Below are 26,547 nucleotides of genomic sequence, written 5' to 3' on the forward strand. Positions count from 1 at the left end.
AGACAACAAAATGAACATCAATCAAGCTGTCTTCCATCTGGTGGCAGTTACGTTCTGACAGCTGAAATGAGCATGAATATTCCTTTATATAATGTCTTAAACCCAGCTGGCTGCGACACACGCCAATTCCCTGTTGGGGTACCCCGTATTCCCCTGTGTCAATCCATCCCTCAATGTTAGGGGTGCCCCTGCCATTTAAAGCAACCCCCCCAGAGGAGACCTTGACCTCTGACCTGTGGCCTCAGCCACCTCCACACTTCTAAGTCGACCCCTATTCTCTCGTGTGGTTGGCTGATGATGCTGTGCTCATTACCAGGTGTCAGTTATTACACCCTCACATATGCTGACGGCCTTAATTTATGGAGATTGTGGCACGTGTGCGCGCAGTATGGGGGTTGAGCTCTGCGTGTCCTTCTGTTTGCATTGAAATGATACATTTTAAATGTACTTTTCTTTTCACTCTTGAATTGGTAAGACCGAACGTGTGTAACTTCCAGTGTCTCCACTGACCCCGTTTCATCTCGCTTGGACACAGATGGGCTTAAGGACAAGAACTGGATTGAAGGAATGGGAGTCTCGAAAAAACACTACAGCCTCCGAAATAAAAAATGAAGAAAAAAAATAAATTCATCCAAGCCTGAACTAATGTTGCAGGTGACGTTGGCACTTGGCAGTTTAGCTGAATGAAGCCGGATAAAGTATTAGATGCCGAAAAGCACACATAGCGCAACAACTGTTAGTTGTTTTGTCAGATGAATATAAAAGTTTATTTTTGCCTGAAAATTACGTGCAGCAATTCGAAAACCTGTATACAAATATACAAACTAAAGGAATTGAAGCTACTTACTTTAAATTGAGAAAGTTGTAAGAATGTTAGTGTTCTGGGATTTTGCGGAGCGAACATCTGAATAAGGAAAATACGTTTTAATCCTTTACTAAGACTTCTGAGCTGAATGCTGCTTTACGTTGATTGTGATACAATTTCAGGAATCCAACGTATGATCTCATCCGGACAGATTTGTGTACAACAGTAGTGCAAACTGTACTTGCTAGATTTAGATGCATCTAAAGATAAACAACGAAAGGGCCAGAGTCCCACGGCTCTGACAGCGCGCCCAGAACCATGAAGTGATCGTGTTAGGGAGAACAGCTCCAGTATAGTGAAAATAAAACTGAAACTAAAGCTGTTCTCTCACATTAACTCCCAACTCTCCGCCGTTGTTTGTTCACACATGAAAAAATCAATATGAGATTGTGAGATTTGCTCTCATTACTGGAGAACGAATCATCGCCGCGATTGTGGTAATGCACACAGAGTCACAGTACTTTTGCTGAGCAACACTGATTTAAGATTGCTGTATGTGTTGTGTCACCATCTCACAGCCAGGAAAAGATCACATTGTTTTCCTGTGTTTATGCATGCGTGTGTGCACAGCACGTGTGTGTGTGTGTGTGTGTGCAGGCAAGTGTATGCGTGTGTCCACTGGGGATGCTCTCACCACCCCAACTCGGTACTCTGCCTCTGTCTCCAGCGCGTCAGGAGCAGCTTACATAAGAATAGGGCAAAAATAGCAGCTGAGAGAGGAGCGGATGAGAGAGATCTGCTGGCACGCACATGGTCGTAATGGGACCGCGGGGCACGGCACAAGCCTGCGTACTATCTCACACACACAGGGAACACTGCAGTTATCAGGAATTATGTCTTTTGTTTTTGCACGCTTTCTACATACAATAGTAAAAACGACACCTCCATCGACACCAAATAATCGTCTGTTGATGGTGGCGTGATGCAGGGCAGAGTTAAAGCTCTCTCTAGACTCAACTATGTAAATATTGCATTTAAGTGCACAACGATGGAGCGAGGGTGGGAGGGGGAGGGGGAAAAAAGGGAAAAGAAGAGGAAAAAGAAACTGCATTAGATAGTTCATTAGTGCCTACTCTTTCTCCCTCTAATTGGTACACACTGCCAAGTGCAATAATGCTGAATTCACTTCAGATATTTTTCCTCCATGCTCAGAAGCATGCAAGAAGTCACCAATTATGCAGAAACACTTCTTAATTACAGACACTGACAATAGCTTTACTGTTAAAAGTTTGCTATATTTTCTTCTCCATAATCAAATAATTAGTTTTCCTTTGTCCTCTTGCCTCATTTGCAATCTTATCTTGTTTTACATTCTGTACTCCTGAGATGAGGCAAGAGGGAATGAGTTCAAAAAGACGAGGGGAAGTACTCGAAGCAGTGAAGAGTTGAGACTGATCTCAGCTTTTGCAGTTGTTAACGAGTGAAGAGTTTTTTCGTGTAAGAAGATTCTTGAGAGAATAAGCTGGGGTCAGGCCAACAGCTTTCACAGGAGTGGGTGGAATGGACGTGTCAGGATGTGGACACGCACGATTCTGCATCCGTGAAATGACCGAACATAATCAAGCCAACAAAAAATAACCAGGCTCTGTCGGCATCGCTTCCTCGGAGAGCGGGAAGAGACTCACCATCTCTGGCAACGTTTGTTGTTAAGAATCGAGCTTTATTCGCTTGTCGAGAACCTTGGTTTTTCCTCTGATGCTTTTGACCTTGGAGCTACAGTAGAAGTTCTGTTCACACATATTCCCTTTATACAAACTCTACAGCCATACTGTGTTTCACAGAGTGAGAATCCTCTTGATCTCTACCCAGTGTTTTTTCAGCGGACGGCCTCGCAAAAAGATAAAACACCCTGTGCTATAAATGGTGACATGTATGAGTACTCCGGCATATTTAGTTGACCCAAAAATGGGCCATTAGTATTTGCACATCATCACTGAATTTCTGCTGCTTAGGATCAGTATGAAATTAGTGCCTAGACCTAGCCAATCTTGACAAGATGGCGAAATAAGACTGATGTGATTGGATTTGTTGATGAAAAATAGCTTTGTGTAGTTTAACTGTAATTTGAGGATGAAATACGTTGACATGCAACATGTATCTTTACACGTACTAAATAATTAACACATTCACTGCAATCAATTCGAATGGTTTTGCCAACAAATGCTCAACACCGCTAATGCTCAAAAACACAGAAAGCACCCAGACAACAAATCTCTTTCTACTCTCTTTCTACCTTACAAGTTCTCGATAGACATCAGCATCACACTGATTTCTTACTGAAGGTTTTCTTTTTCTTTCCCTTGAAGCTGATCCATCTCTTGCAGTCCAACAAGCACATAAAGATGTAGTATTTGCACATATGGCGTAGAGAGTAACAAATGGAATATGGAAGAAAATAAGTCAGCAAGCCATTAGGCATGAGCCAGAGAAGAAATGTGAATTAACACAAATTCCAGAAGCAAGGAGGGAAAAATGATGGGCTTTTATCCCCAACAGCCTACAGGGACAAGCTGAGTGGAGACAATTTTATTTTTCTGTTCCAGAGAAACACTGGAAGAGATTTTACAGAGTTGCAAGAATTCTCAGCGGGTTTGAACACAACAAAAAGTGTATGCGTGTACATTTATGTCCTCGGGGTTGTGCATGAACGTCTCTTGGAGAGAGTAGCTACTCCCATGGAGACTTGAGAAACCTCACCATCACCCTCCCTCTTTCTTTCACTTGAGCTTCCATTTGTGTTAAAGGGGCTACATTAACAAATTTCCCATTTTGGGGAGGGGCAGGTAATTAATTAATATTTTCAGCTTCGTGGGTATAGGTCAGTGACCCCTAAAGGCGTTATGTGCATGTGTGTGCACATGTGTGACCCTTCGCCCCTCCTCTTCTGTCCACCCCCATTCCCCTTTGCTTTCAGAAGCAAGACACTCATGCATAATGCAGAGAGAACAGGGAGGCTCTCATTAATAATTACTGCTGCCTTTGATGGATGGAGAAAATAACGAAGGGGGCTGTTAAAAATGGAGAGAACGAGAAAGAGACAGCAGAGGCCAGGACCAGAAACCAGAGTTTTTTGGGTGGTATTTGTTGCTATTGTAGTTTTTGGGACTGGGTGCTTATGGGGGTGGATTTGGAGTTAGTATAAGCAAAGGCTGGGTTGATAGTAACTCCTTCTCTCATAGTAGATGAATCTCAGAATAAAAAATGTATCTTAATTTAACCACTCATGCATTTGTCCTTCATTTTCTTAGATTTTTTTGTATCGTTTAAAATACTTCAGTTTTAATATAATCACAGTAGTCAAACTAAGAACTTCACAAAACATCATTGGGCCTCCTCTTTTTTTTTCTTTTTTTTTACATGTGAGCTTGAACATGCATATGCAAGAGTAGATGTGTGAATGAGTGAGCGGTTTGGGGGGTCAGAACCACAGGTCAGCGTGGAGGGTCGCTTGAACAGAAAGGCTATAACAACCCTGCCAGCCAGCCAATGAGAGTAAAGGCTTTGGTGGACAGCCAATTGCGGAGTGACTTGGTGGCCTTTGATGGAGGGGCCACATTAGCCTCGTCACTGAACAACAGTGCTGGGAGCAAGATGGCCAACATCCAGCACTGCAGAGATGGAGAAAAAGGATGAGGGTAGAGATGAATACAGAAACATAAGGACGATATGCATTGTTTGAACAAATGATTTTTTTGAGATTGCAGAATATGTGGTTTCTCTGTTGTGGTTTAGATGTATATATTCTGTGAAAAGGTTAAGGATACAGCCTATCAGAAAACACACTGCATTTCTTATTTTAAGGGGATTTTTCCATACAGATCTGTTAAACATTCAGATTTTGCTACTTTTGTGCAGAGCTAGACTAACTTTACTTTTTTTTTTTTGGCAATGTCCTCCTTCACAGGCAACAAAAAGTTCAAAACAAGGATTTTTTGTGAAATAAAGGCTATGAAAATAGCATCATATGTTAATTTTCCCTACATAAGTTACATTCCTCATTCGTGTACTGGAGCCCTGAAATTTTAGGTATAATATGTTCTGGGAATATCGCATGTGCCGAGGCAAATGTCTGCGTCATTCAGTTGGGCCTGACTTTAGAATATTTCCTTTTTGAGTGGTGTTAATATTTGATGGGGGAAAAAGCTGCAGCGGGCTGAACGGTGGTTTAGTGGTTAGCACCGTCGCCTCACAGCTAGAGGGTTCCTGGTTGAATCCCGGCTGGAGCCTTTCTGTGTGGAGTTTGCATGTTCTCCCTGTGTATGCGTGGGTTCTCTCTGGGTACCGTCTTCCTCCCACTGTCCAAAAACATGCATGTTAGGTTAATTGGTGACTCTAAAATTGACCCTAGGAGTGAGTGTGAGCATGGATGTTTGTTTGTCTTGTTTGTCTCTGTGTGGCTCTGTGATGGACTGGCGACCTGTCCAGGCTATACCCTGCCTCTCCCCCAATGCCAGCTGGGATATGCTCCATCCAAATGGAAGAATGGATGGAAAAAGCTGCAGAGAAATTCCAGACCTGATTTTTCAGATATTGTCTGTTATTCATAACAAAAGCTTCACTTCCTCCATCAGTTTTTCCTTAATCATCTGCCCCTTGGTCACATTTGTAGAACAGACAAGTATGAGGAGTGACCCTATCCATCTCTACGGGCATTTCTGTGGCTCATTCAGAGAATTATTTAATTCAATATTTAAATGTCATTGGGTTGTGTTGAAGTTACCATTCGCACAAACAATGACCAGTTCCTCAACCATAACCTGGCTTCAGAAAAACACTCCCCCTATTTGTTATTTGCAACTTTACTCATTAAAGTTGATTTTGGAAGTCTGTTTAAGGTTTTAGGCAGATCTTCATGAGTTAACCACCATAGACGTCTTTTCTGGGGTTGTTGAGGCAGATTTCAAATGTAGTTTTTTCTTTGCATTTAAAAAAAAAACTGTCCATAAATACCTACAATATGCATGCCTTTAGTTCAGCAGTATTTTCCCCATAACGCAGTTTTGTTATTATCGTGCTTGAATCACACAAGCATTTAATATTGTGGAGGAGAATATTCAGTGAAGCAAATTCTCTGAGGCAGCAACATTAGTTATTGGGAGTTTATTCAATGTGTGTCGGAGAGCAGGCACTGACTGCTTGTCTGTTCTGATTTGAACGAGGACCAGATGAATGCTTATGGCCGTTATGCTTGAACAGGCTGTGTCGCAGATAGGTTGTGACACTCCATGATGTAAGGTAACGTTCAATCTGAGGAGAACAAGATATGCAGATCATTGTGTCAGGGAGATGTCTTGCCTGCACTGTCAGAGGAAATTGTTATTCTTACATGACGTAAATAGAAGGTCAGCTGTTGACATGTTACAGCAGGGGTAACTTACAGTATGTTGTCTGCCAAAATGCAAAATGCTGTTAAGCTGATATGCAAAACAGACCTGTTAATTATGGGTAAAGCTATGCAGATTTTTTTTTAAATCGGCATTCTAGTGGTAGCATCTTAAAGATAGGTGGAAGATGTTCAGTTTTCAGAATGGGATTACACTGTTTTAACAAAAAGGGGGGAAAGATTGTGGATTCAGGCCAATAAAAGATGGCAGATAATGGCATGTCCCCATGTTCCCATGTTCCTGAAGACAGTGAAAGTCTGCAGACCAACTGCACATCTCTAAATACAGTGCTCTGCTCCAGTGTCATAAAACTTGATCTTTTCTTTACGACTACATATAATTTAGTTATGGGCATCTAGGGATTTCTGTGCACACAGATTTTCCTCAAACACTAGTTTTCTCAGTTGATTGTGTGTATAGTTCTGGAATAGCGTATGCACTGTAATTTTTTTGTAACTCATATGATTCACAGTCCAAGCCACCAAGGCTTCCAGTGAAGCCTTAAACAATTAATTCAGTCACTGTGTGTAATGTGAAAACACTCACGTGATGAAAAACTAACAAGTAATTTTAGAGGGTTGGATTCATTGTCACCACTTTCATCGGCTTTATTTGTAGCTACAGCATGTGGAAGCGGAGAAAGAAAGCTCTTTGGGGCGGGTTACTTTACACAACCTGCCAAGCACCAAACATAAGAAGGACACTGTGAGCAACTATCTGGTGAGTGTTTTAGTTTAGATACTGAGAAGCCAGATATCTCCCGCAGGAGTTGGTGGATTGCAATACAGATAAAAGGAGTGTTCAAACTCAAATTTGTTGGACGGGCGCAAGCACAACTACAAATGAATGCCAATACAGCTCTGCGCTTGTTGTATAAACAAGCAACCTTTTGCCAACATGTTCGCATATCAGCTTCTATAAGGTGATTAGCAGCCAGTGTTGTGTTTACAGCTTGTTTTTCTGCCCTAAAGTAGCCAGAGAATTAATTATCAGGAAACTCGACAGAGAAATAGGGACATGTCAACAAGAAACAGCTGTATCTAAAAAGGTTCTGAATTCCCTGATAGACTCAGACTGAGCTTCTCAATTAATGCTTTGTTTATTTATATATTATATATATTCATATATAACATCTTTAAAAGACTAGCTGAAGCCGGCTGAAAATGATATGTGACAACCACAGAAAAGTGCAAGGACACCACTGGCTGGAGCGCATAACAAAAGAGGCCAAAGATGGAGTACGACGAGGATTTAGACAGACACATTAAGTAAAAAAATGACACCAATGCTTAGGGTGAGACATTGAGAGATAACAACAGAGCGGCCTGCTGTTGATGCATTCGTTGATGCCAGAGCTGCTCGTTATTGCAACATCTGAAAAGCAGGGACGTGACAGCAGCTGTTTGGCCTTCTAATCAAGGTGCACTAGGCCTGGACTTTCTCCAAACACACTGATGTAAAGCTGATGAAAATTTTGACAGTGCCACACAGATGACAAACAACGAAGACAATTCAGCCACCGACATGTGCCCATAGACCTACACACCACTGGCCTCCCTTATGGAAGTCCAAATCTGCTGCAGTCTCTGGGCTCGTTTGACTTCATGAATTCAATGCAGGATCATGACATGTTTGTGGATACCCAGTGTTTCCCTTATATGTAAATTAGACTGCACTTGGTTTGACTGTGGCACTTATGCTTATGTGTGTCTTATGCAGGTATGAAGCAGCAGAATGACCACGGCACTCAATATCGTTCGGCCGTTTACACGTCCAGCCCTACCCAACAGGAGCTTGCACTGAAGAGTAAAGCAGCGTTCCAGCAGGTATAACATCCCACACGCGTGCGCACATAAAAAGGTGTTATCATAGCACTTACTCAAGCATGGATTTGCATGGAAGCAAACCATGTTTAAAGTAGTCCTGGTAGAGTACCTTTTGAAAAAAAAAAAGGATGATTTGTGTAATTTTGTGTTCATAGTTGAGACATAACTCGATACGCATCTTTGCAATTTCACATTATTCCAGTTAAAATAATGGGATCATGGAGTTTATGTTTATATTTCATTAATTTCTATCTTATCAGTGACACAATGCCATTTTTTTAAAAATAAACACGGTTGTAATAAACGCTTTTCAGCCGTTAAGTGAGACTAAGCCTTGGAGTGGGGTTGTCCCAGTTATTTCAATGACAATTAAAAGCCATTGCCCAAAGGTCACCTACTTATGCTGTTTAGTTAAGCAAAGCCAGCTTTATTTAGATGATACTTATCTACATCCCTCCTTCGTAAGCTAAACGAGAAGAAGAGGCGCAATAGGTCATCTTAACTGATTCTTTTTAAAGCTCTCCCTTTCAGCGGCACACGCTTCACCCTTTTGTTCTTTTGGTCCATCTGTCCATCCATCCATCCGCTCTTCCACTGATCCCTTCATCTCTTTGGCTTCTTCATGTCTTCTCTCCTCTAAATGCTATTCAAGGACTGGCTTGCGAGGGGCAGAGGGGAACAAATTGTCTTTGTCATGGAAACTTTGGGCTCCCGGGGTCAGCAGTCACGGACCGCGGGGCTGTCACGTTGCCGTGGCAACAACCTCCCAACCTTGGCCTTGGGCTGGGGTCAGAGGTGAGGGAGGAGTGGCAGCTGGGACCAGAGGGGTGGGGGAGAAATCAAAACGGGGAGCAAGGGCTGTCACTGACTGGTTCTGACCCCACCCTTTGTCTGTCAACTGACCATGACCCCCCCCACACACATGCGCACACACAAGAACACACCACTAAGGTTTCTAAGCCATGCACCGTTTTATTTAGAATAAAAAAGCATTTAACAGTAAACTGTAACACTTTTTACTCATTCAGCAGCAGCCCCTTAGCTTTTCGAGATTATCCCCGGAGGAGCTGTGTGTGAGAAAATCTAAAGGGGTAATATGTGACTTTGGGAAACATATTTGCTTTCGCATCAGCAACTCAGACCAAAACAAACCACACTTAAAAGTGCAACCTATCAAACCGCTCATGAATCTATCCATTTCGAATAAAACAGGCCAATTTGGACTCCAACTCGATCCCTCTCAGCCTGGGAGACTTTTTAACTGAAGAATTTGTGATTTATCCAGTGAAAAGTTTGAACTTTGCTCGCTCAGCACAGTCACAAGTACATACATTTTCTTCTTTTTCACTTCATCGTTCTGAGGAGAGTCGGCGTCGATACCACCACAAAGAAACACAAGGCTTACAGAGAGAGACAGGCTGCATGCTCTGAGATCATCACCCCACTGCTATTTATTCACATAAACAATAGTTGTTTGCTTCTGTATTAAAGCTTAGAAAATATTCCCCACAATTCCACGATCATTTCAGGTAAATGATAGAAATATATTTTACCAACACTTTTTTTTTTACCTTTAATTTGACAAATCCCCTCCTCCAAATTATAGGACACATTATAGGAGCATTTCTTCTAGCTGCAAGCCTAAATTTGCTCACGGTGATGCTGTGGAGTTTGACTTTTCATCAAAACGCTGTCACCCATGGAAGTTATTTTACTTTAGGTAAATGTTCTGAGGCACCAATTATGCACTCAGGTGCCATTAAGTTACTGCAGAAGAGCGAGCCCTCAAGATGACTTCAGTTTCTTCTCCACCTTCTGCCTGCACTAATATGCCCATATGTTTGTTTACTCCAAACATTTTCTCCGACCTTTCAAAAATTCGACACGCTGGCAGGTGGATGGAAGCACAGCTGCAGAACTGTGTTATTCGTGATGACACGGCATTTGATCCTGAAAATTGTATCGACAAAATCACATCACCTTATGCGATAACATTTTTTGTTGATTTGCTTATTGGATTCGTGTGATGAAAAAGCAATTGTGCCTGTATTATTAAAGCATAATCAAAGCCTTTCAAGATGACGTGAGGAGGTTTTGAAGTCCTTTGGGAAAATGCAAGAATGAAATTTTAAAGATGCTATTTCTGATTGGTGTGGACGATTCTGAAATGATCAATATATAGCATGTCCTTAGTGTGATATAGATCACAGTGACATGAGCTTGAGGGTTCACAGGGTTCATATTACAGGAACAAAAAAAAAAAAAAGGCTGTTGCGTTGAGCTTTATTGTTATTGTCGCCTCCGTGTCACAGAACAGCTGATCCAGTTCACAGCAGACTCTCACAAAACACACTTACAAATATCAAGAAATCAGAATCTTCCTCCTCACTCATTTTCCCCTCTCTCCTCGCCAACGCTGCTGACACCGCCGATCTGTCAACCACTTTTGCGGCACCCCAGTTTCATCTGAGGGCCACTGGGACGTGCATCCTCTCAAAGCAGCTGACACACTCTGAACCAAAATGGCAGCTTCACACTCTGAAATGGTTGCCTCGCCGCAATGATGCTGAGTCCCAACAACTGGCGAGACAACTGCATCAGTACCGAGGAAGGCTTGCTCGCGGTGTGGGTCTGGCTTTGCGAGTGAGGTTGTTTCTTTTTCTTTTTTTTTTTTTAATCCTAAAAGGCCAACGCTCTCTGGGAGAGCATCAGCAGAAGTGAACGTGTGTTCAGTAGAGTGACAACAGAGTGGGTGGAGGCGATCTAAGACGACCAGAGATAAGACAGGCATCACAAAATCCAGATTCCACCCCACTGCCAGCTCATGACTCACACACACACACACACACACACACACACACACACACAGACATACATCCACCATGTACAGGCACAGCCCAATGAATAATTAACCCATATGAAGAGTCTCTTCTGCAGGGCTTTCAGTTTCTTAACTTCAGCATTGAGGGGGAGGTTTGGGGGAGGTGGGAGAGTGAGGCAGAAAAGCTTGTTTAAGCGCGTGAGTGAAGCGGGAGGGGGGGAGGGAGAGCAGAAGAGAAGGGGGTTCTCTGTAATGAAATTTGAAATTTGCAGAACATCAAAGGCTTCTGTAGCCAAGCCGCTGTGGCAGCAGAGCAGAGAGGAGGAGTGCATCTCTTTCTCTGTCTCCCCCATCTCTCCTCTTCCCCTTCTCTCCTTCTCTCTATCCTTCCCTCCCTGCTGAAAAGTGTCTCCCTAGAGCTGGGTGAGGGGAGTGGGGGTGAGTGGAGGGTGAGAGAGAAGGGATGGGATGAGTTGATTAGGAAGAGAGTGGGGGAAGGGGTGGCTTAGAGATGGGTTAGAGGTTTGGAGAGAAAAATGGATGAACGGGGGTTCTAGATATGTGTGTGTGTGTGTGTGTGTGTGTGCGTATGAACAATAGGTTTTATCAAGCCAGCTTGAATATTGTGTGTATGCACACATGCATGTGTGTTGGGCCTTGGAGGGTGAGTGTGCCCTCTGATAAAGCATCCTAACTTAATGAGCTTGAAATGGGGATGAAGAGGCGGGGTGCACAGAGGTTCAGATGATGATGGAGGGGGGGGGGGGCATCCGGGGTTAGAAGCGGTGAGGAGAAGCCGGAGGGTTGTTAAAACAGGGCACAGAATCAGCAAGTTCTGTAAACGGGCTTCCAGTCATAGAAGCTCACGTTTCCTATTTTGGAAAGTCTTCAAAAGTCTGATTTCCAACTGTTCCCCTGCTCTCTTATTGTGTGATCTGCTTTACTTTAAAATCGTCACAAAGTTGTTAAATCTTTCGCTGTGAAACACTATGAGCATTGATAGAATAATGGAAAATTGTTAGTAGTCTGCTAATAACTTTTTTTTAGGTGCCGGAGGTAAATACCCATCCCATGTTGTTGACTTCATCGCCATTTTGGTGTTAAATCTTTTCACAAGAATGCAGGACAGATTTTTTTGGGGGGGGGGTTCTGATGTTTTTTGGTTTTCAGATGTTGAGCTACTTGTTGTCTGCCCTAGAAAAAAAAACAACCCCAAAATTTAAAAAACCGAAGGAAAAAAACGAAACCGCTTGAGCGCACTCTGCCTCGCTCCGAGACTGAAGTGCGTGCATCCTCTCCGCTCTCAAAATGTAGGAGCGTTGGCTTCCTCGCTCACAAAATGTAGGAGGGCTCGCCGAAGATTAGAGCCCAGCTAAAATGGATGCCTGACCCGCGCTGAGGGAGAGAAAGACAGATGAACAGAGCAGGGCATGGAGAAAAAAAAAAAAACCTCTTCATCCTCTGTGAGATAGAAAGAGCCACAGAGGGAATATTCATCCTTTTGAACACACACAAACAGATACAGTGAAGTACATGAAGGCTTTTCACTCAACCTCACATGATTTTCATCATCTGATCTCTTTGTCATATATCTTTTTTTTTCCAGCACCACACTACAGCCTGTTTTCATTCCATCAGCTTCTATTTGATTCTTCTTCTTCACCTTTCATCATTTCTACGTCCGTCTTTCTGTCTGTATTGCCGTCCCTCCGTGGCTCCTAGTCTGAGGTCATTGAGGGCACGCACGGTGCTGCGGACCAGTCGACGAGCATCATGTCAGGCTGTTTCATGTGTTTGCAGGCAGAGCCACAGTGTGTCTCTTACCAGCGCTTCAAGTAGGAGCAGCTTTGATGTCTGCGGCACTCAAAACTGTATTTACATTTTTAAGATGTTTGAAGGGCTTTTTGTGAACTTGGCGTTCAGGTATGTGTTTGCACTCGATTCAGAGCGGAGAAGAATGCACAAATCTCATCTTTTGTCTTTAAACCCTTAGTTAGATTTGATAATTGGAGCCCGACTCAGACACGATTTCATACAGTTTATTTTATTTTTCTGCGCGGCCACATTCACTCATGATGCTTTAACAGAAGGCACATTAACAATTCATGTAATGACACTCAAACATATAATCAGCTTACTGCAATATTATGGAATAAACTCCACAACCCCTATATGATGTATTTAAAATCTTAATTACAGCTGACACCACATTAAAGGCTGCTCATCCAGTAAGTCATCAATAATGATAATCTGTAATACTGCAGTGGTGTCATCAGCTCTGGAATAGCTGCACGGTGCCCAGGAGCAATTCTGTGTCTTCATAATCAAAGTTGAATTGGTTCAGATTGTGAGGAAAAAACGATTGGCTAGAATGATCATTTTAATCTGCAGTCTCTTTTTAGCAAGCGTGCGCCCACACAGGTAAAAGGAATCCTCCGTGATTCAGGGCAAATTCTCCGAAATGTTAGTGTTAGGCGACACAGACACAAGAGTTCAGACGTCTAAAATGAATTGGGTTAACATCAGCATTTTTTTAAGAACAGCCTGAAAAGTGGAAGTTATGGAGCTTCTGCTTTTGGCTCAAATTACATACTGAGCATTTGTTTAGCAAAATCTATTTAGCATCTTTACAGGTAAATTTAGTGAATGCTTTTTTCTTTTTTTCTTCTTCTTTTCTTTTCTCAAAAAGAAATTGGAATTTTTGTTTCGTAATATGAGTAAAGCAGTGAATTTACACCGTGGCACTGCATTCTTGCTTGGTAAAGGTCTCGATACTTCCACCCTCCCACCCTTGAGCTATTGTATTTACAATGTCAGCCTTAAATATGATAACGCCAATAGAAAGAAAAAAAACACTAAAAGTAAAGAGGCAGGGGAATGGTGAATAGCAACATACCACTAACAGTAGTGGACTCATGGATGATTACATAAATCAGCAAATTGAGGTCATATCCCTCTTCAAATGTCTTCACCATGAGTCATCGGATGTCACAAACTCTATGTCAGTGCACGTCTCTTTGCCAGCACTCTGCAGCCGGAGGCCCTCTGAGGGAAGGCGACACAGAGAGACAAGACTGTGGGGTAAGGAAGAGAGAAAAGGAGAGAGTACATTTTCTTCCTCCTCCACCTCTACCCCTCTCTTGGGATGTCACGTCCTATTTGTGTCCCGGGGTCGCCTCTCTGCCGATGTGGCGAGGGGCTCTCTCGCTTGGCTGGCAAGCGGAGAGGACTTCGGCTGTGCGGAGAAGTGGTCTGTGCTCGCATGGGAGAGAGAAAGCAAGAGAATCGGCAACAGAGGAGATGGAGACGGTCAGAGGAGAGGAGGAGGAGGTGGAGGAGAGAGACGCACCCATTCAGCCATGTCTTTGACATGGGAGTCTTTCCGACAGGCGTGAAGAAAGGACGGGCTGACTGGGCTGAGTGAGCTCAGCCCTGGACACACACACTCAGACATGTTTTCCTCACTTAGGAGGGCTTTTTGATTTAACATTAAATGTAGCCATAATTAGTCCAATGTCTGACCCCTACCCTGACAGAAAAAAACGCCTCTCAACCCTGAACTGCAGATCAGATCAGCCTTGTGTTCATAATTGGGACACAAATCTACCTATGCAGCTTTGTGAAATGATTTTTATGCCCACCATCTGAGTAACGTACACTTGACCTATTCTTATCATGTCACTTTATAGCACTTACTGCTCTACATGTAAATAGATGCACAATCGCACTGATTGCTGTTTCTGTGTGGCCATCATTTTAATTCCATCCTCACAAGCATCAAAATTCTGAACTTGAGGATGTTTTAGTTTACCTTTTCTCCCCCCCCCCCATCTTTGGCATTTTTACCCTCCATGTTCTTCTCTCCACTGCTCTGCTGCAGTGTGAAATAGAGAGAGAAAGCAAAGCCACATAAGGTTATACACAGTGGCATGACGCCATGCATTCTGATTTATAGATCTAAAATGGCCGCCGTGTTGTGACTGCTGTAGAGGGCTGGATGGAGAGCGAGGGAGTGGAGCGGGGGTGTCAGGGTGGAGGTGTGCATTTGCTCAGAATGGCAGACCTTTCTTTGGATTTTTCCTTGCACAATTGTGCTCCGCTCCCTCAAAACATCCGGTGCCCCGGAGGGCTCCCTACTACTGTGCTTTGGTAGTGAGGGCTGATTAATTAGGCCATGATGTATAAAGCTGTATGCTTCTGTCGGCTGAGTCCTGGTGGATGCAAGCAGGGAAAATTTGCTCTTCTGTGTCAGACTATATGTTTTTCAGCAACGAGGGAAATATGTCTTTGTCCGTGAGGCTTCTATATCAACGGCTGTCCTTAGGTCGGTGTACACGGGCTGCATCCTACAGGGAGATTCGAGCCCTCACATTGAAGTGGCAGCCGCTGAGGAGTTAGAGGTCAGCTGCTGCCTCAGCCTCTCTGCGGGGCGCGGAGCTTTGATTTACAGACTCCACTGCATCAGCTTCAGCTCATTCGCACACAGCTAGAACCACACTGCCTCCATGTGGACACATTTACACACTACCCTGCTGCATTTCACCGACACTCAGAGCACAACACTGTCACCCGATTAGGGTGTCTGAGATTAAGTAAAACATTAAAAAGAACGCCAAAAATTGCTCATTCTTTGGCTATATTTATTCATAATTAACATTTGTTTGCACTATAGGTGTAAGACATTTTATGGTGGGATTTTTCTTCTCACCCCTTTTCTGTAACCAGTGGCAAAGTCTTTATTTGCTATCCAAGCAGTTAATATCACTGCTAACAAGATGTTTACATCACTGAGATTTTCAATCAGTTCTTTTTTTCTGTTCTGCGACAGTCAGCGAGTCTTAAAGGTTCAGTGCTGCAAATTTTCTTCGACAGGGCGCCTAACCTTTTTCTCCGTACTGGGATCCTGTCCTAGTCAAATTAGATGTAACAAATAAGTGAAATTTGGCAGGGATGTAGACAAACTCTGCTAAACAGATAACCTGTTAAGTTGTAGACTGAATTCTTCATTGCACAACCACCTATTTGAACCTGTAGAACTTTCACTTTTCCAGCTCTATAAAAGATGCAGTCAGCAGTCATCTGTATCTTCTTTCTAGTATGTGTTCTGCTAGCTTTGTTTAGACATGCAAATGTGATCAACTGTATTTATAATGCAAAATCTGAGCCATCATCTGGTTGCCAAATATGCTAATTATTTTCTGAAAATGTGTTATTCATTTCTGTGAGAAATGACTTCTCACTGCCAGATTTATCTACAAACAGTGACAATAAGTGCTTCACTTAAATGCAGTGTTGAGCCTCTACTTTGCATGTTCCACCATTCCTCCGCTTTTCAAGGGGAAATATTAAATTTTTTTACATGACAGTCAGGGTTAAGATGAAGATGTTGCATAATGTATCATATAATGTGTGTGTGGGGGGGAGGGGGTATCCAGACATTACTGTACAGAGCATCTGACCACTTATTGCCTATTGTTATATGTCAATCAATAATATAATATATATGTTTTATTAAGTAAATTTACAGAAAATGTTCCAAAATTCTATTCTGATGTACTTCACTTCAATATTTAAGATTTTTCTCCTTTAATTTTTCTGTATTTCAGTGGAGAACAACACAGATTATTATTATTATTACTACATATTATTATTACTCCACAAGATGCTGTTGATAGTTACTTGATAGCAAAGAGGAACTTTACAACCTCCCTGTGATCTGATGAATATTAAATGCAACCTCTCCAGGCTGAGTTAGGGAAGGTAAGATAAAAACTTAAGCTTATAGGTTAGAAGAAAAAGAACATCCATATCTGTAGCAATGAGAAAAGGTACACGTGATCATACATATAAGTGCGACTGGCTCTACGGCTGCCTTTAGACTCGGATGGCACGAACTGTACAGTATAAAAACAAGTGCAGGAAAATGAAAAGTATTAGTTAATGGTTAGTTTAAAAAAGATTAGATTCATTCATACATGAATCTGAGGACATAAACGAAACTATTCTTTTTAGATTACTACTAATTCTACTACCATTCTCATGTGTTAATGGGTTAGAAGTAGGTGTCTTTGTGCAGGACTTTTACTTGTAACAGTATTTTTCTACGGTTGTATTTGCACTTTTGCAGAAAAAAAGGATCTGAATTCCTCTTACACCGCTGTCAGCAAACAACTGCTAGTTAAGCAGCAGAAATGGAACCGTTTCCGTTGAATAATCACTATGTACACATGGGCAACATATTGAAGGAAAAACGTGTTCACAAGCCAGTTTCTGGCTTTGCGTGCCATGTGGCTTGCTGTAGCTGCCTGCTGCTGCTGCTGCTGGCAGTTAGGTTAATGAGAATGGAGAGAGTAAACAAAAACAGTCGAGGGTAGGTCCAATAAAACCAAAACGATGTGCTAAAACATGCTTAGCAATGTTGTAAAGGTGGGTGATAAATCCCTGTGGGTTCCTCGGGACAAGCAGCAACCCTTTCTTGTTTTCACAGCTTGGAACCTGTCTGCTCATTAGCTCGGCATTAAAATGAAAGCTGTGTTTGTTATTCAATCTTTGACGGTTTGGATCATAACAAACATAAAAGTTACACAATGCAAAAAAAAAAAAAAAAAGAATGTAATGCTGCACATGTATTTTGACAGCCTTTAAATAAATGCTTGACTGAAAATGGGGGGCAATCCATGCTGGCAACACTTACAATAAAGAAGCAAAGCAAGCAATTTTCAAGTTTTGTCACTTCATGATGGGCTAAATAAAAATCCTAAATCCCACTGACAATTATGCAGAACGACAGGACGTATGCTGATAAGAACAGCTTGAGCGTAGATTGAATGCACTCAGCTCCTTTTTCACGGTGCTTGCTGAACCCAGCTGACGCCCCCGCAAAGCAAAGCAAAGCAAAGCTCCTGAGTGCAGCAAACCATTTTGAGGCATAGAGAGCTACATGCAAGCTACTTGTTGCCCATAGACAGTCTCAGTGCGCCTTAGACTTGTTGTTTTGTCAGCTCCAGGAGGACTGATCTATAGAGGACTGAGCGCTCGTATTATTAGATAGAGAAAACCACTCAGCACAGCAGGTACACCTTTGATACATCTGTCAGAGGTGTTTAGTGTGTGTACGTGCGTCTGTGCAAGAGTGTGTTGCTTTGGCGCGTTTGAAGGCTTCTCTCATGGTGTTTAGAAAAGGGAAAGTGTGAAAGTGTCTTAAGGAGTTCTCAAAGAGAGCGGATACTCTTTGATGCTTTGTCCCACAGAGAGCCACAAAGGCGCGCTGCACTATAAAAAGAAGATGTTCCTCTCTTGTGTCACTCAATCACCTCGCCTTCTAGTTGAGAAGCGAAAACTCTTCACTGTATTATTGAGAGATATTGGAAGTTCACAACTAATACATTGCAGAATAAAACTAGGATTTAAAAGGTGTGTTAGTTTTGAGGAAGTTCAAACAGTTGGGGAAAGTAGTTCAGAATGTATGTCTTGTCTGTGACGATGAAAGCCGCCTGCAGGATCCAACCACATGAGGAACCTGCATGTTAGGGAGTTTCCTCCTGACAAGTAGGTCTGTTTAAGTGATGGTAACTTACTGGTGTTGATCACGGGGTAGTTTTGCATCACCCTCAGCCACTGTCCTGTTCCATTTGAAGCAGTTGGGCAGCGACAATTTCTCAACATTTGCACATAAAAATACTTGTAGATCAGTGCTCATCATGTGACGAAAGAGCAACTTTCTTGTTTTACTGCTTATTTTTCATTTTAACACCAGCGATTCGTGTTTGTATTTTGTCCCAAGGAGCTGGATAAGAAAGGCTATGGTCCTATCACAACCGACATTCTGGAGGGGCAGCAGTTTTACTACGCTGAGGACCATCATCAGCAGTATCTGAAGAAGGTACCAAAGGGCTACTGTGGCCTCAAAGGCACTGGGGTCTCTTGTCCCACCGGAGCTAGCAAGGATGAACTGTGACGGATGTGGTGAGAAAACGGCACATCAAGGCAATGGTGTCACTGTTTATTTTATTGAATGATTTTTGGAAAACTATTTTTTTAGAATGACTTTGACCCACTAATTCCTTATTAGTAGGTAATTGTCAAATATATATCAGACTATTAGCCTGAAATAATCTGTTGGGAGTAACTTGTAACTAGAGCCATAGTATGTATAATATATACAGTGTACTGAGAGGTGTCTTTATGATAAATTGAAAGTGTTTTTGGTGAGACTTGAAATGTATTTAAACAGTAATTTAAGGGGAAAAAAGACAATAAGAAATAAAAGAATAAAAAATGTCTAACTTTAAAGTTGCAGTGCAGATGGTGCATTTGACTGCATCTACAGTCAACTTCCACAGGGTGGCGACATTTCTCAGAGAAAAAAAACACAATACCTGCTCTTTTAATGTGACATGCTGTGGCAAAGGAATCATGCAAAACTTTGTCTGTCTGTCACTCGGTCTTTGTCTGTCAGTCTGTAAATTGGAAGAATTGACTAATATAAATGTTTCTCCGTTCTGGTATCTTTTTTTCCCCCCAAATCCAGTTTAAAGCTGGAGCACTGCGATAGAACTCACGGAGACTTGCTTTCATCTCTCTAAAAGAAAGATTTTTATGTGATCAGTGGCATGGCGGCAAACAAACACAACAAAACCAGCTTGATTTTAATGCTTTCTTATTCTTTTGTTTTTACTGTAAATAATTGATTTTGATTGTCGCCTCTGTGAAGACCAAATGTTCTGAGTGACCAAAAGTTCTTTATGTCACACTTTGGGGAACAATAAAGTCTTTTTCTACTGCGTTTTACATTTGTGTTTATGCAGATGTCTGATCATGTAGCTATATTAGTATTGAATATAATCTACTTCATAGATGATTTGTCATCATTTCTACCCCATTGAAGAAGGGACATACCACACCGCTGAGGGACAAATGGATATGACTCAGATATACTTAATCTTGTTCTGGATAGGAGAATGAGCAACGCGAGGCACTCATGTGTGCTATATGATGCACGCTTTCGTCAAACCCGCACCCCTCTCCCTGCAAACCCATAATTGGAGGGGGAAAAAAGAAGTCCTGTTAAACATCACGTTATATCTGTCATACTGAAAAGCATTGGGCGATCACGGAAGCGTTTAGTGCAGTACGTTTTCAAATTAAACGCATCGGCGTGAAAGTCTATTTAAAAATGAAAAATCACACTTATGGTTAGACTCCAAAATACAGAGATGATATCTAGAAAAAGCTTTTTGGTCGACCGCAGTAGTGTGATTCACCCCGCTCTTGTTTTTCCCCCTCCCTCTCTTCTATCTTTCTTGCTCTGTCTGTGTGTATGTGTCACATCCTGACACCTGTGTGTAGGTGTGGACCAGGGCACAGGTGCAGGTGCAACCTCCCCGGGCCTATTTTAGTATTGGGGCAGATATTTTTGCATGTGTCTGCATGCAGCAGCCTTGTGTGTGTGTGTGTGTGTGTCGAGGCATGTGAAGCTGTGGCTTGCTTGATCGAACTGCTCTGAGTGGTATGTGGTTGGGCTAGCAAGCTGTTTTCCAGTGCCTGCTTATATTTTGCATTCTGTCTCTTTTTTTTTATCAAGTCGGCGAGAGGAGATAAGCTTTTAATACTGTGATCTTCATTTCTTTTGGTTTGAAGAGAGGAAGGATGAGGATGTGAACCACTGCTTATTTCTGCTACACTACAGAGTAATCGCTATCTCATGCAAAGGTAATAGCAGATAATAAGTAGGAAGTTTCAAGGTTTAATAAAGACCTGTAGAAATGAGAGACGTTTAGAAGTAGCTGCACGAGTAAGTGTACGGTTTCTGTGTATTCCTTTGTAATAGATTAAAATGGAGCGTGGAAATGCATGGTACTCTCATATACGCATCCATACACAAACGCAGTGAGGCAAGGCAGGACAGGAACCAGGCTGTGTGTGCCCTTCAGACAGAGCCTATTGTCTGCAGATGGGCCTTTAATGGCCCCACAGCTGGCCACAAAGAGCATACCGCTCCAGCTTGCTGCTATCGCTCACTGGCCTATACTTAGTTGCCCTGAAGAGAGGAGGCAGCTCACATGCACACCAACTCCGACATGGATATGCATGTTCCATTATTCTCCTGCAAACATTTGTCTATTTATATATTTGCCTTCCTTTAAAGCTCATGAAGTGAAATCTTCCCTTAAGCGTCTTTAGAAAATAATAGGTTCGTTAAAGCGTGTGGCCCCATGGAGCAGTGGGTCGAAACAAAGTGATGGAAGGTGTTGGTTGTTTATCGGAGGTACTCTGTACCCATACATGCACTCACACAAACACACGTCTGAACCACTATATCGAATTCCGTCCTGTACTGCCTTCTAATGCAAAAGGCAGCGCCCACGCAAAAGAAGCACACACACGCCAAAAAGACACCTTGCAGAGACGTGCACCCACGCAAATTGCTTGCTCTGATATGCTTTCTATGGTGTCTTCCTTTTACAGCCTTTTCATTTATCTTTCCCTTGACGGCTTCAGTACATCTTAACATGTTTATATGTATTACCCTCTATGCCTACGTCATTGAAACTAGCTGTGTTTTTTTTTTTTCAGCTTTCCTCTTTAGATGCTACCACCAACATGGCATTGTTTAAAAGAGCACAGACTTTTCTAATCCTGCCAGCCAGAGAAGGGCTGTGCTTTCTTGTCTTTCTCCTTAAAATAATTACTTTTTGAGATTGTTAAGCTAGTAGGCACACGTTTGTGGTATGTGTTTGCATCTACTGCATTTGTGGTGTTGTGCATTTGCCATCCATTTTATATGGCTTACATCTATCTCATGATGATATGAGAGGTTGTGTTCAGGGTTTTGCAGATGCCAGATGTGTTTGCATCCCCTCCTATGCTCTCCCTTCCCCTCCCTCTGGTTCCTGCAGGGGCGCAGGGTCTCAATCAGAGCGTCAGGGCTCCAGGAACCAGAGCACAGCAGTGTCTCTGTGCTGCCCACAGAAGCGCAGCCTTGTCTGGGTCGGTGCATCTGCGGCCTGGGGGTGAGCTGGGGGAAGAGGGCAAACCCTGGTGCCCCTGCGTGCAGAGTTCTGCTCTGTCGATGCAGCCTGACCCTTAACTCTGAGGGGGAGGTGAATGCACATTACCAAATACTGTACATCAGCACATACCTACTCTCTCTTAGCCATTCATATTTCTCTTACAGGTAAGTTTGGTGCACAGTACAGTCATCAGAAATAAAGAAAAAACAATAAAAGTTCTCACATGTTCACTTATACACAGTGTTAGTTGGTTCCCAAAGAGGAAGTGTCACAAGCTTGTTCCTCTTTTCCTCAGGGAATAGAGTTGGGTTACGAGTGGGGGTGGAGGGCAGCACGTGCTGCAGGACCCAGTTGACTGCTAACTGGCCCACAGGCTTTCTGGCTGACGGCCCACTCTGTGACATTCTGCACCTGGGAGCCTGTGTGTTGTCAGCCATGCTAGCTAGCTCCAGCTACCACCGCATGAAACACAGGAAAGACAGAAATAACTGCTGAGTGTCATCAGCACTGTTACCATGAGCTGCTGCTGACAGAAAAAGTAGAAGGGTTAAAGGAAAGTACGAGACATGAGTACTAGCTAGAGTGATAGTGGCTGATTGCATTTGTCAGTAAGAATAGAAAACTGGAAAGGAAAGTGAAACACCAAGAAACTAAGGCGCTCGCACCTGTGCAGGGAGACTTCACTAACCCTGAGTCAAACAGAGCGTTTGCCATCATGCTCTGTATCCTGTTTATCATGTCATTTTTATAATCAAGACACTTCAAAGATCATCTCACATGTTGACATTTAACAGCGGAGGTGCTGATCTAACTGTAAAATTTCCAAAACACCTATCTCCCATGTTCATTTCTTATTTTTATCAACTCTGTCCATCTGCTTATTGAGTCATCTCAGCCTCACCTCACACAGCTGTGCAAGTGGTGTAAAGTGTTCTAACGTTGCCAAAAAGCCCTCGATTAGAGCTCAGTGCAGGAGAACGTTGTGCAACATTCGGGCTTTCAAGTAGTGATGTGCCGATGTCTCACCATTATGAGGAAAGAGGACAAAAACAGGACACCACACACACACACACACACACAGTGTTTGCATTGCAACATGCACAAACTGCTTTCTCTGTATCTGTGCCACAGCCAGCTAATTTCTGCCAACACTGCAAACTGACGGTGCATTTAGCTCTCTGATAAGAGAGATCAGAGAGCTAAATGCATGAGATTGTATTGTGATATAGTCTATTTCTGACTGTTTCGGAGAGAGAAAGACATTTTTAATGGAAGAGAATAATTAAATGTTTAGGAAATGAGTAGAGAAGAGAGAGAGAGAGAGAGAGCAAAAGAAAAGGGAGGAGAGATGGTGCTTGCTGCACCAGGAGGAAGCTGGGTCTGATGCCTCTCCATGCAGCTGCTCCCAAACACCCACACTCTTCCTGTTGGAGTGTGTGCGTGTGTGTCTGTGAGAGAGATCATTTACTTTTTGTGTGTAGATTTGGTGTTTTACTTCCACATAGGGAAAGACTGTGAAGAGTGTCACCTATTATGCCAGAAAAAAAATCTTGAACCATAAACCAGTTAATCATATGACACCACTGAAAAATCGGCTTGTTACAAGCAGCTTGAAAGAAGAACCTCAGGTATCCTACAGAAGACGCCGCTTTCTCCTACCCGGCTGAGGCCTTCGGTTTCTTTTCAAACAAATGCTGACCTCAAAAAACATCCGCTGTTTGAAACACTGGCCTGTCAGTCAGTGAATGGAAAAGTTTGAGGTGAGAATGTGCCCACAGTGAGGTGTCAGCAGGGTGTGTGATTGTGTATGTGATGAATATGCGTGTGGCGGTCTTTCTAAGTTTCCAGAACAATGAAATGCAGAAAGCTTCTTTCACCAACCACAAAGCTGCTCTAACCAACTTATAACTGACGGGTTTGTTGCGCTATTGTTGACGTTGACCTCTGACAAATGTGCATCAAGACAGACTCTCAGATTTCTTTCAGCACTTTTCAGTTTAGTACTATGCACCCTGTTGAAGATTTGATTGGTTTCTGAGCCTTGATATGACTGCACTGAATATTCTTTAGTGCAAACCAAAAGGTGCTCTAATAAACAACACATCAACAATGTTACGAAATCTTAAGCACAGACATAATAGACTACATTGTAGATTCTTAGTGACATGTCATTCTATCCATGTAATTCAATAATATCGACCAATATGAAATTAAAGCTAAACTGAATGATTTAAAAGTCATAAGACCAGCTGCCGCCTCCCCTGAAAGAGCAGGCTTTGTTTTAGATCAACATAAAGTCAAGAAACTGAACTCAACTAAACACACATTAAATTGTCATAAAGACAACATTGTCAGCGCAGCTGCTAACTGTGTATCCAAACATACGAACCGTAGCCTGCAGGTCATCTGATTAAGTGTTACCCAGTAACTGATAGTGTGATGACTGGGGGCACATCTTTTGTATTTCCATTCATATGCTGCTGGTACGGGGAACTGAGCATGACAAAGTGCGTCTGCTTCACACTACATAATGATGGGGAACAGCATGTGTTCAGCACCAAAACTGTGTGATTGACTGCTACTTTACAGTCATACCACTTGAACTGAATGCTATCATTGAAGGAAATCGGAAGGTTTCCGCTTCGATTTTTTAAAATTTAAAATCACACATTTAGTTAATTCCTGGAACTAAAGTAAGCTCTAAGTTCTGAAGAAATTATGCAAAACATGTTTTCTTTTAATTTCTAAAGGGTAGAGGAAAATATTTTGATTGTTTTCGTGTCGTTGCTGCTTGGTGCTGTTGTAAGTTAGTTTCATGTCAACATTTATTTGCCATTAGACGTGACGTTTCCATAGATAATTATTGCAATTTTCAGGAAAACATTTGTTCCATTGTGAGAATGTGCCAAGAGTAAAATTGACATTTTAGGGCATTTTACTCTTCCTCAGCACAAGAGGTGGTGTCTATGATGTTATCTAATGGCTATCTTTCCCAAAATTGTAGTTGACATGAAAATATTTAATTTGTGAGAAGTGTGCGTCACTACAACATACAAATACAGGTGTTGAAAGATGCATTCTGACATATTGGGTATTTTTCATACACTGCCAAAACGTTTGATGACAAACCTATCTTCCTCCTCCCCGCCCTCTTCTTCATCTCTTCTGCATTTTCTGATCTGCCCTTTGTCTTGCTTATTGGCTTCTTTCTGTCGCACGCTTTCCCCCTTCTTCTCTCGGGGGCTGTGAGATGAGTACAAGGCAGAGGATAGTGTGAGCTGTGGTGAGCCACAGACCAAAATAACTGGTACTTTTTTTTTATAAAAACACATGTGCACCCACCCACACATAAAGTCACACATGCGTGCACTGCCTCATACAGACACAGAGCTCCCTTTTTTTCATATGGATCCCAGGACAGATGGGTTGCTGGATAGATTCTGGCGTTGCCAGTAGAGATGAGTGCTCTGGGAATGGACCTCAATGAGTGGACTCTGTTTAGGAGTCAGGAGTCAAAGTTCTGCCAGCGGTTTGGACGTAAAACTATTTCAATCTGTTGTGGCATTCTTTCAACTGCCGTGTTTTCTGCAAGATACTACTCTCCATCTGTCTCACTTTCTCTCTCGGTCTCTGTCGCCTTCTCTTGTGACAGATCCTGCAGCCTCCCTGTCAAGCTGGCATAGTGGCATCATTCTAAAACTGGTATTAGGCATTTCCTGCTGCGTCCGTTGGCGGGTGTAAGAGTGTGTGTGTGTGTGTGTGTGTGTGTGTTGGGGTGGAACGCACCTGGTCCGCGCAGCTGTGGGGATCCTAGCAGGGGGGAGACAGAGAAAGAGAGAGATAGAGGAAGGAGAGAAAAAAAGAGAGGGATGAGGAGAGACAAAAAGGGGGCCCTGTGTGCTGTACTGGGGACCCAACAAGTTCAAAAGGAAAGAAAGATGTGGGGAGAAATAGAGATTTTAAATCTGTAACAGTTGGTAAATAGGGCCCCACGCTGTAGAGATTAGTTTTCAAACTTTCATGAGCGGACTCTAAAATGCTATGTTCTTTTTATGAGAGCCAGTCTGTTGAAAGAACATTTGTGTGAGAAAGTTTCTGCATCAGCCACACGACTGTGTTGGAAATCAGCGTGCTCTGTTTCTTCTCTCCTGTAAAGGTTTGACAATCGTCTTAAACACTCCTCTTAGTCCGATAAGTTATTCCTGTGCATATGTTATACTCTTATAAATATGATTCTCTGAAATATCATTATTTATCTCTCATAAGAACAGAAAAGAATAACACGTCTGTCTGTCCTGCACAGCTCGTCACTTTCCGGTTAACTTTTAAAATAGTGGTCGTGTAAAACTTATATGATCATAGCATGCTTGAAATGACAGAATTTGTTGCTCTCCTCACTCTCCCTGGTCTCAAATGTATCACTTACAGTTCTGCATAGTAGATATGAATGTAGTTCCTCTGGTCCTCTGTAGAGGGGGCAAGGAATCTGGAGGGAAAAGAATGGAAGAGTAGTGGTAGTAATAGATTTTACTTTGCAGATTTAGAGCGGGAACAAAAAGCCTGATGATACAGGAGGAAACCACTGAAGAACCCACACTATGAGGAAACAAACAACTGTGTTAGTCAAGCTTTTTCATTC

General features: G+C 42.5%; 1 protein-coding gene across 1 annotated transcript in view; it reads left to right on the plus strand.

Moving 5' to 3' along the window:
- Window positions 1–19,650, plus strand: part of msrab (methionine sulfoxide reductase Ab) — a 34,457-nt gene extending 14,807 nt beyond the window's left edge. Inside the window, exons 5-6 of the mRNA XM_072365815.1 lie at window positions 7,969–8,075; window positions 18,680–19,650. Coding sequence (XP_072221916.1) covers window positions 7,969–8,075; window positions 18,680–18,853 — 281 coding nt within the window. The 3' untranslated portion in view covers window positions 18,854–19,650. The remainder of the gene's footprint in view (window positions 1–7,968; window positions 8,076–18,679) is intronic.
- Window positions 19,651–26,547: the final 6,897 nt, after the last annotated feature.

This window comes from Leuresthes tenuis, unplaced genomic scaffold (genome assembly GCF_036924035.1).
Source record: "Leuresthes tenuis unplaced genomic scaffold, fLeuTen1.0.hap1 SCAF_15, whole genome shotgun sequence".
Classification (NCBI taxonomy): domain Eukaryota; kingdom Metazoa; phylum Chordata; class Actinopteri; order Atheriniformes; family Atherinopsidae; genus Leuresthes; species Leuresthes tenuis.